Raw genomic sequence first — 12,661 nt, forward strand, 5'->3', positions numbered from 1 at the left:
CAACAAGGGTGATATGATATACAGATGCCAAATAAGCATAAGAAGATGCTGAACATCATTAGCCACTAGAAAAATGCAAATTAAGTGAGGGCCAGTGGCGCGATGGATAACATGTCTGACTATGGATCAGAAAAATGCAAAGGAAGATCACAATGAGATATCACTATATGCTCATCATGACAGCTAAAATAGGAAACAGTGGTAAAAGCAAATGGTGCCTGAGATGCAGAGAAACTATCATTGATACAGTGTTGGTGGGAATGTAAAATAGTACAGATGCTTTGGGAAACAAGTTAGCATTTTCTTTTTTTCTTTCTTTCTTTTTTTTTAAGTTAGCAGTTTCTTAAAAACAGAACATGAAACAACTGTATGACCCACCACTTACCCTCCTGGGCATTTATTCCAGAAAAATGAAAACTCATGTTCAACCAAACACTCATACACAATTGCTCACAGAAGCTTTATTTGTAATAGACAAAAACTGGAAACAACAAAATGTCCCCATTTATCAGTGACTTCCCACTCCCCCAGTTCCTAACAACCAACACTGTACTTTCTATTTCTGAATCTGACTACTCTAGGTGGTAGTTAAATACAGTCTCCTCAGAGTTCATCTATGTTGTAGCGTGTGTCAGAATCTTCTTATTTTTTTTTTAAGATAGGCTCAATGCCCAGCAGGGAGCCCAATCTAGGGCTCAAACTCAAAACCCTGAGATCAAGACCTGAGTGGGGATTAAGAGCCGGCCACTTAACCGACCGAGCCACCGAGGTGCCCCAGAACACATCCTTCCTTTTTAAGGCTGAATAATATTCCCTTGTATGTATAAACCACATTTTGTTTATCCATTCATCCATCAGTGAGCATGCATTCCTTCCACCCTGTGACTATTATGACTAATGTTACCATGAACACGAGTGGACTGATCTGCAATTTTGAGGGTGTGCCCCCAAGACTTTGATAAATTCCTCCGGTGATTCTCATATATATTAAAGGTTTGTGAACCACTACTCTAATTCAGGATTTCCCCAAGGATAGAAGGAGAGGGATTTGAGGTAGCTCTTGGACACCCTATTACATAGATCTGACTCACATATGAGATAGTCTTTTTTCAAACTTTATTAATCATTCTGGTAAAGTCAAGAGCAAATCTTGGTTTGGTGTTATTTATCTTCAACATCTAATTCTAATTACTCTTTTTAACAAAGAGACAGTAGCCCTAGATTCAGAGCCTTCGGATCCTTCAGCAGACCATCGTTAACAGGGGAACTTAGTAACATCGTTTTTCCATTGTATTGGACCGTACAGCATCATGACTCTAAGCTCCAAATGGTTTCCCATTTATGATGTAGAGTCACGTTTTAACAAATCTACTTAATATTTTTGTTTAAATTGAGAGATATTTTTTAGCAAAAAATACAGCCAGAGGCATGTGAATATGGCAAAACCTTCCAGGTTGATGTGCCAGAGAATGAAGTCTGCGAAACACTGTTTTGAGGAACATTAACATTTGGATTTTGCCCTCAATTTTCTACACACAGAATGAGAGAAGCAGACACTGACACACAGCAGCACAATCTAAAGCATCCAGTAAATGTCTCCTATATGGCAGAAGGGCAGAAGTGTGATGGCACCAGCCAATTGGAGAAAGGCAGAGAACAGACAGGAAGCATCCCCAGCAACCTCTAGAAAATTGTAACCTTAAGCCTTAAAAGTGTGAGATAGGGATGCTTTTTGTATTTTCTAGAATGAGTTTCTTCTTCTTCTTCTTCTTCTTCTTCTTCTTCTTCTTCTTCTTCTTCTTCTTCTTCTTCTCCTCCTCCTCCTCCTCCTCCTCCTCCTCCTTCTCCCTCTCCTTCTTCTTCTTCTTCTTCTTCTTCTTCTTCTTCTTCTTCTTCTTCTTCTTCTTCTTCTTCTTCTTCTTCTTCTTTTTCTTCTTCGCCTTAGTGGGGCAACTTGCCAACTTCAGCCTGTCCAGACCATGATAAGGGGTCACCAAAGAAGAGAGGTAAACCTGTTCCAACTGCTGGCCGCTGGCATCAGAGACATGGCAAGAAAAATGTGAAATCTGTAGGCAGCTTCTCCCCAGGTGCGAATCTCCTCCTGAGGCTCACATCTTCCAGGAACATGGCAGGTGCAGTGTTTCAATAGCAAGAGGCTGCTCCTGACAATTACACACCAAGCTAATGAGATAGTGACCACTGCACAGCTTGTGCATTAATTTCTCATCAATTCTCACAACACTCTAAAGGTTGACACTTGTGTCTATTCCTTGAATGAAGGAATCAACTCAGAGACATGCAGGGCCTGACTCAAGTCACACAGCTCAAACTCAGGCCTGGTTGGGCTTTCAAAATCAGCTTCACCACACTTCTCATTTTGTCCACATTCTTGGTGACCTTGGCGTCAGGCTCAATGGGAGGTTTCTTTCTCTTGTGGTTTCCCAAGCAGAGACCAGAAGAGCACTTTCAAAGCAACAGCTCCTGCAAAGACGTCCTAAGTCTGGAACACTACATTGGCCTCTGAACATCTGTGGGACTTTATTAGGATTTCTGCTTGTTTGAATTTTAATGTTCTCAAAATATGGTTTCTAGTTACCACTGGAGTTGGCAACACAACAGAAAAATGGAAAGGGAATTTCATTTCCCATATTTGCTAGGGCAGTTTATCCAGGCCACGGCCTCATTAAGAGGGAAGAGATGGGTTAGCAGTCAAAGATGTACTGACCCACAGCAGAAACTACCGTCCCATGTGCATTCAGTGTCCTTTTTTTTCCCTCCTGAAAAATCTTGCACTCTAAACCACATGCACAGTAATTGCAAAACGTTCCCAGTGCCCTCCAGTCCGGTAACACATCACCTTGATGAGAAGATTTTCAAAACTGTATTTTCAAGCATTGATGCATTTTTGAAAGGAAAAAAAAACGAGCATATAGTCCTTAAACAAAAGTTACAGATTACACATCCACTAAGGCAGGTTATTACACTTATTTTAAATGCCTTGAAGTTTTGAAAATAATGTCAGAGATGATTTAGTGTGTGTGTGTGGGGGGGGGTAATTTAGTAGGTTTCTTTGCATTTGAGAACATTGTCTCTAATAATAAAAGGCAAAGTACACCCAATTGTGTAAACCGCAAATGCTCCACCCGTGTATGCAAAAAAGAGCGCCAGTTTGAAGAAAGACCTTTTTGGTATCTTTCACATGAAGTATTTCCCTGGCGCTCGCCTGAGGTGGGTCAGTAACATGGTCACAGAGCGTGGAAAAAGGCAGTTCCTGAGCTGGAAACACTCCGTGTGGAAAACATTATCCCAAATGAGTGTAAAGAGAACACATGTATGCTACGTAAGCTTGCAAACTGAGAGGGGGAGGTTTCTTTTCACCGCTATTTATTATTATTATGATTATATTTATATTTAGTTTTTTTTTTTTAATTTTTACTTTTTTTCCCAGCGAAAGAAATCCCAAAAGCGCCGGAAGGTGATACTAGGCAGGGCAGTTGCTTAGTATCAGAGGGAGGGGTCGGGAAAGCTGCGGGTCACCCCAAAACCAGACTGGGTCCCCAGGCAGGGGATGGGAGGGGATGAGTTAAAGGGGATCCTTAAGTGTTGGAGAACTTCAGCAAGGAGAAAAATATATATATGAGAACAGCACCGACGTGAGTCTATTTGTTGCAAGAACAGCTGCTCCGGAGCGCCAGGGCCGAGGAAAGAGACGGAGCAGCGAGCTGAGCGCTGGGGCACGCTCCGGAGGGAAGAACTGCGGGGGCGCAAGGGTGCGACAGCCCGGGGCTTCTTTCCAACTTTAACACCCAGAAATCCCCCTCTGATCTTGTTAAAACGCAGGTTCTGATCCTTTGGTCCAGGGCGGGGAATTTGCATTTCCAAGGAATTCCCAGATGTACCGCTCCTGCCGGTCCGCGGACCAAACTTTGAGTAGCAAGGGATTGCTCCCGCTGGTGAAGCAATCTTGGATTAGGGCGAAGGTGGGGCGGGGCAGGGGGGCTTTCTGGGGACGGCGGTGAACTTCTAGGGTAGCAACAAACTGGAGGATGGGCAGGGACAGCACTAAAAAGTGGCCAGAGGACGGACCACGGACGGTCTGTCGCCTTTATCACGAGCAGGGGTCTGAAGGGAAGGGAGGCAGGAGGCGCTCGCCTTTGCGTCTACAGGAAGGCGTCGCGGGTGACGGGGGCTTTGGGGGAAGGGCAGGAGACGCGCACCTGGACGCAGGTAGGCGGCTGGACTCTCAGCCAGAGCGGGGACCCGTCCGGCCTGCCCTTACCTGCGCTCGCCCTGGTCCGTGTAGACGTTGAAGAAGAGTCCCTCCCTGAGGTCCTGGTACACCAGGCTAGAGAAGCTGAGCTGCAGCTCATAGCGGCTCCCGGGCTGCAGGGTCCCGCCGAGCTCCAGCACCATGTACTGCATGTCCGAGGCGAACCACACGTCGTCCACGGGCACGCGGCCCACCGTGCGGTCCTCCGCGCCGGAGGGGAGAGGACCCCGCACCTCCGCCCTCTCACAGTCCAGGAAGAGGCTGTGCAGCAGCAGCCGCGCGGTGGCCACCGTGCAGCGCACCGTGATGTTCACGCGGCCGGTGAAGGTCAACGTCGAAGCCCAGGACTCGTTTGGCCGCAGCCGGGGCCACAGCTCCAGCTCGTAGTGCAGCGGCACGAGCCAGGGCGGCAGGCGCAGCTGGTCCCAGGGCCCCGGGGGTCGCCAGGTGCCCGGGGCGGCCGTCCCCGCGGGCTCACGACTGGGGCGGGTCTGCCCGGTGGGCAGAGGCTGCCCCGGCGAGCGGGTCGGGGAGGGCGCGGCGTCCGGGCGCCCGCGGTGGCGGAGCTCCGACGGCGGGACGCGCGCGCAGCGGCCGTACAGGGCGGCGAGCACCAGCAGCGCCAGCAGGAGCGCGGCCGCCAGCCCCGCCAGCAGCAGGGCCACCGCGCGGCTCACGTAGAAGCCGGAGCTGGAAGGGGGCCCCATGGCTGGGCCCCGGGCGAGCGCGAGCCGAGAGCCGCCGGCAGACGGCCTCGACCGGGGTGCGAGTGATGGGACCCCCGCTCTTCCTCTGTGCCGTCCCTCCTCCCTGTCTCCTCCTTGCCTCGAGGAGCTCGGGAGACAGGAGCGAGCGGTCGGGACCACGGCTTCCCCCCCCCAGCTAATCAGATCCAGGTCCCTGCCTACCCATCCCCGCCCCGCCGGAGCCTGGGGAAGAGGCGGATCCCGCGCACCGCAGCGCGCGCCCCTTTGGGTCCAAAGGGAAAGCCCTCGTAGAGGAGGCTTCCAAGTGGGAACCGGAAGGGGGCGGTCGGGCCAGACTCGAACTTGGACACCACCGACGGCGATGTTTGGGTTCGTGAGACTTGCTGGATGCGCCCTGGCGCGGTTTCAAGTGTCGTCGGAAAAGGGACAAGTGCAGAGCGCACTCCGCCCCTGCAACGCAGGAGGTCTGCGGCCAGCACACCTGCTGGCCCCTGGCCGGGGCTGCGAGTGCTAGGGGTGGGGTGAGGGCCTTGACCAGCTGGACTGTTGGAGACGCACTCTGAAGTTACCCTGTGAGGGACGGCCACGATTCAGAACTAACTCCCCGAGCCAAACCGTTGGCCCTAAATCCGCCCCCTGAATGAGCCGAGGACTCTCGCAGCCCAGGCAGCGAGTGCAAAGTGGAAACAAGGTCAGGAACCTCCGAGCCTTTCCCCACGCTTGGGAAGCAGGCCTGGAGGAGTGGCCGGCGGGAAGGCAGGGCGAGTTCCCCTGAGGCTCCGGGGTCCTAGGGGACGTCCCCGGGAAAGGGCACGACCTGCTTTCAAAACCCGCTCCTTTCGTGCAACAGTCGTGCGCTAACCTTGGCGCACAGAAGCTGCCAGGTGGTGCCCTCGTGGGTGAGGTCTCTGGCGTTTAGGGCATCTGTTTGTTATTTAGCGGGTGCTCCAGGGAGAGCTGCCACGCCTGTGAGCCGAGCTGCGACTCGGCACGCACGCACTCGCCCGCGCTGGGAGCGCCGTTGCAAGTACTTAGCAGGCGCTGGGCAACAGGAGACAGTACTTCGAGATTCGGTTGCTGGCCCAGGACCCTTCGAGCGTATCCCATCTTTAGATTCTCAGAACGAAGGGAACTGTTTCCGTCTGGGCCAGAAAACGGTCTTCGCTTTCCTCCGGAACTGTAGATCCCATCCAATGAGGAAAGCCTTCCACCTGAGTTCAGAGAGGGGGTAAACCAAGGTGATTCATTCTCCTGGGAAATGTGACCTTCCCTGCTCCTCCAACTAAAATGAATCACATTAAGAATAAACCTCCGGAACAGGACAGGAAGGAGGAAGGAGACTTGACACCAAGCTCAGGCGTATGGTTATGCTGTAATCTATGGGCCGGTCCTGATTACAGGTTTGATTTTTCTTCAGGAATGGAACGATCATGTTTAAAAATAATTATGGCCACCAGCATCACTCCCAGAAGATCCTGGGTAGAGCTGAGGGAGAAAAAGCTCCTTCTGTTTCTCTTACTGCAAGTCAGGCTGCCAGAACTGTGAGCTAGCGGGGGAGGGGAGGGGGTTCTGGGTTTAGGTTATCCTGAGATGGGGGTTATCACAGATGCAAAGCTAATTAATTCTTGTCCTTACTGCCCACTGGTCAATTGCTTGAAGGATTCCAGACTCCCCAGGAAAGGTTAAAGAAAGAAAAGGAGTCAGTAACAGAGTCACTTCAAATTCACATTAGAGGGATGCCTGGGTGGCTCAGCGGTTGAGTGTCTGCCTTTGGCCCAGGGCTGATCCTGGAGTCCTGGGATTGAGTCCCACATCAGGCTCCCTGCATGGAGCTGCTTCTCCCTCTGCCTATGTCTCTGCCTCTCTCTGTGTCTTTCATGAATAATTAGAAAAACACACACAAATTCACATTAGAGGTGTCTCCCTCCCCTCATTTATATAAGAAATTCTACTGAAAATTGTGTAAGCAGACACAAGTGTTTAATTCCATTTATCTATATCATTAGACAAATAGCAATTGACTACCACACAAAAAGATTAAAAGTAATAAAATAACACCAAATGATTCAGTGATTTAAATATCTTATTTAAAGGGAAAATATTTCTGATAAAGCACTAATGTCACTCAACAGTTGCTAAATAATACACTAGCTGAGTCAGGCATATGTTAATTAAAAAAGAACTGGAAATACAATTATATGAAATTTTTGACATTTCATTGAAAGATGAGTTCTGGGAACTAGATCAGTTGCTAGGAAAACATTCACTAAAATTTTTTTTTTTAATTTCTTAATGAGATACTCAGAAAACCCACTTATGATTCAGACTAGCTAAAAAAGTGATTCTCAGCTGGAGGTGCTTTTTGGTGACTCGCCTCCCCTGGACATTTGCCAATGTATGAAGTCTTTTGGTTGTCACAGTTTTGTGTGTGAGGGGGGATGCTACTGGTATCTAGTGAATAAAGGCTAGAGATAGTGCACACAGGACAGCCCCCTACAACAAAGAAGTATCTTGCCCAGAATGTCATCATTGCTGCAGATCGGAAATCCTGAACCAAAACAATAATCCAAGGCTTTTATATGATACTCAAGTGGAACTTTGCCTTTGTATCTTTGTACCTACTTACCTTTTTTGTTCATGCTTATGTTTTGGCATGTCTATTATGCTTCCATCTTTATATCTTGGTACTTACCATGAACCTCAGTAATACTTTATTATTCCTCTTGGGTCATATGACTTAATTTTTCTTTTCCTTTTCATTTACTTTGGAAATTTAATTTTTTTTGAATGGGTGATATATTCATAAGGCTCAATAATCAAGACAGTATGGAATTTACCTTGAGATACCTGGTTTCCACTGCCTTCAGAGTTAATAATTTTTAATAGCTTATTTTGGTATCCTTTCTGTGTTTCCTGATGTAAATCGAGCAAATACAATTATATACTCTTGTATTTCTCCCCTTTCTTATGTAAAAAAATAGTGTACTAAAATGAACTTCTGGTGGTAGCTCAGTGACTCAGTCTGTTAAGTGTCTGCCTGTGGCTCAGGTCATGATCCCAGGGTCATGGGGCTTAGCGGGAAGTCTCTTCTCCCTCTCTCTCTGCCCCTCCCCTCACCCATGCTCTGTCTGTCTCTCTCTCAAATAAATAAATTCTTTTTTTAAAAAAAGCACTTCAGCACCTTGTATTTTCATTTAACAGTGTTTTCTGTGTATCTTTCCGTATCAGTCCACAGATATCTTTCACATTCTTTTCTATAGCTACATTGTATGGATATACCATTGCAAAAATTTTCTTAGTTTGGTTATTTTAAAGGATTCACCAGACTCCACAGAGTATCTTCACATAGGCTTTTATTTAAAGGCAAAGAATATGGTGTAGCATGAGAAAGAGAATATAGGCAAGAATTGGGAGATCAGAGAGACATCCCCTGTGCCAGCTCCCTAAGGGCCCTTATTTGTATAAATATGGGTCATGCTGTGTCACCAGCTCAAACCAACAACGCTTGTGAGAGGAATCTTGTTTATAGAGAACTCAAAGGAGAAGCTCTTAGAGAACCCCTTTAAATAATCAAGCCAGGTTTGTCAGACCCATAAATCTAGTTTCAAGCTATTAGTAAAGAAATCACCCCTAGGAGTCTCCAGTGAGAATTTCAGACCGGAGTCAGCACATCATAAATTGATCAAGAGTCAAAATAAATATCCAGAACTAAGGCAGAGTAAGGAGCATTGAAAATTCTCTCCTCCACGAAAGCAATGTGAACGCTGAAAAATTTGCCAGAATTAGCCATTTCAAACTCCAGAAAATAACCAAAATCTTGGAGCGATCCAAGGGAGTGTTTGTTCAAATAAAATAAACAACCAAATCTCAGTTAAAAAAAAATAACAACCTGAGCTGTATAACATTTTAACTTGCTTTATTTTCATTTCCTTTGTCTCAGCTTTGCAGAAGCCTTGAAAATCAACAGCCTGCTATTATGGTGCAAATCAGTAGCCTGGCAGCCACTGGAAGCAACACAAAGTCTCTTAAAAACCTCATTCTCAGAGAATTGTCATTATTTGAACTACTCGGTGATTCCCTGGAAGACTCTCCTGTCAGGACCATCTTTATTTGACTTAACTTCACAGTTCAGCCTGTGTGAACAGCCTTTCATAAGGGGCACTGGTTGAAAATAACGTAGATGATTGTTTAATATTACAACTGCCTGAGGTGGGCAAACAATTGAGGCAAACACTAAGTTCATCAAAAAGTTTAAAAGGAAAAGCTCAGAAGTGAGATAACTTAGAAGGGGCTTTGAAAAGCTTCAGTCTATTCTTGAAAATCTAAAAGGCCATATGCATTCTATGGGCTATGCACAAGACTAAAGGCTGTCCTAAGTGGAAGAAACCCAAGAAAGCCCTAAAGCATATCTAGCTTATCTTGAGGCACTGCTCAAGCTGGCATCAAGCCTAGACGGAGTTGTCAACTGCCTGTTTGAGTGTTGAAGGGATATCTCAACGCCCACACAGAGCCCCTTGGCAAAAACTGGGAGATTCAGATGTTCAGGGGATCTCTGTCTCACCATTAGGTGGCCACTAAGTTAACTGAGCAAAGACAAAAGTGACCACCAAAAAAAGAATACAGACTTTACTGAATTAGTTCAGAAAAATCAGAAAAAATCTCTAAGCAAACAAATGACAACAATCAGCAACAACAAACCCTAAAGGGGCAAGAGATCTTAGACTTGTCACATTATTTAAAATACCATGTTTCCAACAACAACAACAGCAACAAAAATTATGAGACATGCAGAGAAACAAAAACATATACTCATACACAGAGAAAAATCATCAGTAGAAAATGTCCCTGAGAACTTTCAAACATTGGCTTACTAGACAGAGACCTAAATCAGCTATTTTAAATATATTAAGTGAACCAAAGGAAACCATGTCTAAAGAGCTAAGGGAAGGTATGGGAATAATATCTCATCAAATACAAAATATTAATAAAAAGATTAAGTTCTAAAAAATAATCAAATAGAAATTCTGAAGTTGAAAGTATATTAACTGAAATTTAAAAATCAATAAAGGGACTTGACACCAGTTTTTATCAAGAAGGAGAAATAATTAATGAAATTGAAGGTAGGCTAAATAAGATTATTCAGTCTACTCAGAATGAAGAAAAATGAACAGGGCTTAAGAGTACTGTTGGACACCATCAAGCAGACCAATATACAGATTGTAGAAATTCCAGAAGAAGAGGAGCAAGAGAAGAGGGCGGAGAGATTACTTGAAGAAATAATGGCCAAAAATTCTCCCAAGTTTTTGCAAGATACAAATCTACAAATCTAACAAGCTCAACAAATTGCAAGTACGATAAACTGAAAGAAATCCATACCAAGACACGTTATAATCATACTGTCAATAGTCAGCCAGATTAAGAAAACAGAGAATAGAAAAATAGTACAGAAAATCAATGGAAGCAAATTCAGTCCTTGGAGATCAACAAAATTGACAAATCATTAGTCACACTGACAAAGAAAAAAAGAAAGAAGGCGCAAATAAATAAAATCAGAAATGAAAGTGGGGACATTATTATCAGCTTTACAGAATTGAAAAGGGATGTAACAGAAAATGTAAGCAATTATATTCCAACAAATTAGTTAACCCAGAGAAATGGACAAATTTTCTGAAACACACAAATTACTTAAACTGACTCAAGAAGAGATAGAAAATCTCAACAGACTGTAACAAGAGATTGAATATATATTTAAAAGCTCCCCACAAAGCAAAAGTCCTGGATGACACAGCTTCACCAGAGTTCTAGGAATATTTAAAGAAGAATTAAAATTAATCTTACTTAACTCTTCAAAAAATTTGAAGAGGAATAAACACTTTATAACAGCATTACTCTGATTAAGAAGCCAGATAAAGACATCATAAGAAAAGAAAAAAACCAATATCTTTATGAAAAAGATATGCAAAATCCTCAAGAAAATATAAGCAAATAAAATCCAACAGAGTATTAAAAGGATTATTCATCATAACCAGGTGGAATTTATCCCAAGAATGGAAGGGTGGGTGGTGTCTGTGGGCATAGTTGGTTAAGTGATAACTCTTGGCTTCAGCTCAGGTCATGATCTCATTAATGGAACAAGAGGAAAAAAATGACATGATCATCTCAATTGATACAATTTATACAGAAAAAGGCACTTGACAGAATGCAACCTTTTATTTATAAAAACTTTTATTGGTAAAACCTCTCAGAACACTAGGAATAGAAGGAAAGTTACAATATGATAAAGAATAGTTATGTATTCAACCATGAAAGACTCACTGCTTTCCCCCCTGAGATCAGGATGTTTGCTTTTATTGCTGCTATTTAACATTGTACTGCAAGTTCTAGCCAAAGCTATTATACAAGAAAAAGAAATAAAAATAACCTAAATTGGAAAAAAAATAAATAAAATTATCTCTATTTGCAGAAGACATGATCCTATATGTAAAAAATCCCAAAGAATTCACATGAAAGGTACTAGAGCTAAAAAATGAACTCAGCAAAGTTGTAGGATACCAGATCAACACACAAAAATCACTTGTGTTTCTATATGCCAGCAATGAACAATCTGAAAAGGAAATTAGTAAAGCAGTCCCATTTTCAATAGCATCTAGAAGAATTAATACTTAGCAATAAATCTAACCAAAGAAGTGAAAGGCTTGTATGATGAAAACTATGAAACATTGCTGAAAGGAATTAAAGAAAAGCTAAATAAATGGGAAGACATTCTATGTTCATGATTAGGAAAACTTAACATGGTTAAGATGTCAATGTCACCCAAGTGACATAAGATTCACTTGGTCAAAAATACCGATAGCCTATTTCACAGAAATAGAAAAGCCACTTTTAAAATTCATATGAATTTGTGAATGGCCCCAAATAGTCAACATAACCTTGAGAAAGTTGATGGGCACACACTTCTTGACTTCAAAACTTAGTACAACGCTAAATTAAAACAGTGTGGTACCGGCATAGGAATAAATATATAGACCAATTAATGAAATAGAAAGCCCATATATAGTTACTTGATTTTTGACAAGAGTGCCAAGACTATTCAATGAGGAAAGGACAGTCTTTTCAACAAATGGTGCTGGGAAAACCAGATACCCAGGTACAAAAGAATGACATCAGAACCTTACTTTACACCATATACAAACATAAACTATAAATGGATTGTAAAAGCTAAAAACATAAAACTTGTAGAAGAAAACACTGGAGAAAGTATTTATGACTGGGATTTCATGATTACTTCATAGATGTGACATCAAAAACACAGATGACTGGGGATCCCTGGGTGGCTCAGCGGTTTAGCACCTGCCTTTGGCCAAGGGCGCAATCCTGGAGTCCAGCTCCCGGCATGGAGCCTGCTTCTCCCTCCTCCTGTGTCTTTGCCTCTCTCTCTCTCTCTCTCTCTCTCTCTCTATGTCTATCATAAAAAAAAAAATAAATCTTACACACACACACACACACACACACACAGATGACCAAAGAAACATAAGTTGTACATTATCAAAATTAAGTACTTTTCTGCACCAAAGAAGAATACTATCAAGAAGGCAAAAGACAACTTATGTAATGAGAATATTTTCCTTTCTGCCCCTGGACGCCTCCGAGTAAGCATCGTTAAAGTCTCCCCTCCCCCGCCATC

At 43.9% G+C, this 12,661-nt stretch overlaps 1 protein-coding gene across 3 annotated transcripts in view; it reads right to left on the reverse strand.

Annotated features, from left to right (window-relative positions):
• Window positions 1-5,167, reverse strand: part of LVRN (laeverin) — a 68,301-nt gene extending 63,134 nt beyond the window's left edge. For all 3 annotated transcript variants that reach the window (XM_055302379.1, XM_055302378.1, XM_055302377.1), the window contains exon 1: window positions 4,280-5,167. In XM_055302379.1, the coding sequence (XP_055158354.1) occupies window positions 4,280-4,977 (698 nt within the window). In that variant the 5' untranslated portion in view covers window positions 4,978-5,167. The remainder of the gene's footprint in view (window positions 1-4,279) is intronic.
• Window positions 5,168-12,661: the final 7,494 nt, after the last annotated feature.

The sequence above is a fragment of the Nyctereutes procyonoides genome, unplaced genomic scaffold (assembly GCF_905146905.1).
Source record: "Nyctereutes procyonoides isolate TBG_1078 unplaced genomic scaffold, NYPRO_anot_genome, whole genome shotgun sequence".
In the NCBI taxonomy this organism is placed as follows: Eukaryota; Metazoa; Chordata; class Mammalia; order Carnivora; family Canidae; genus Nyctereutes; species Nyctereutes procyonoides.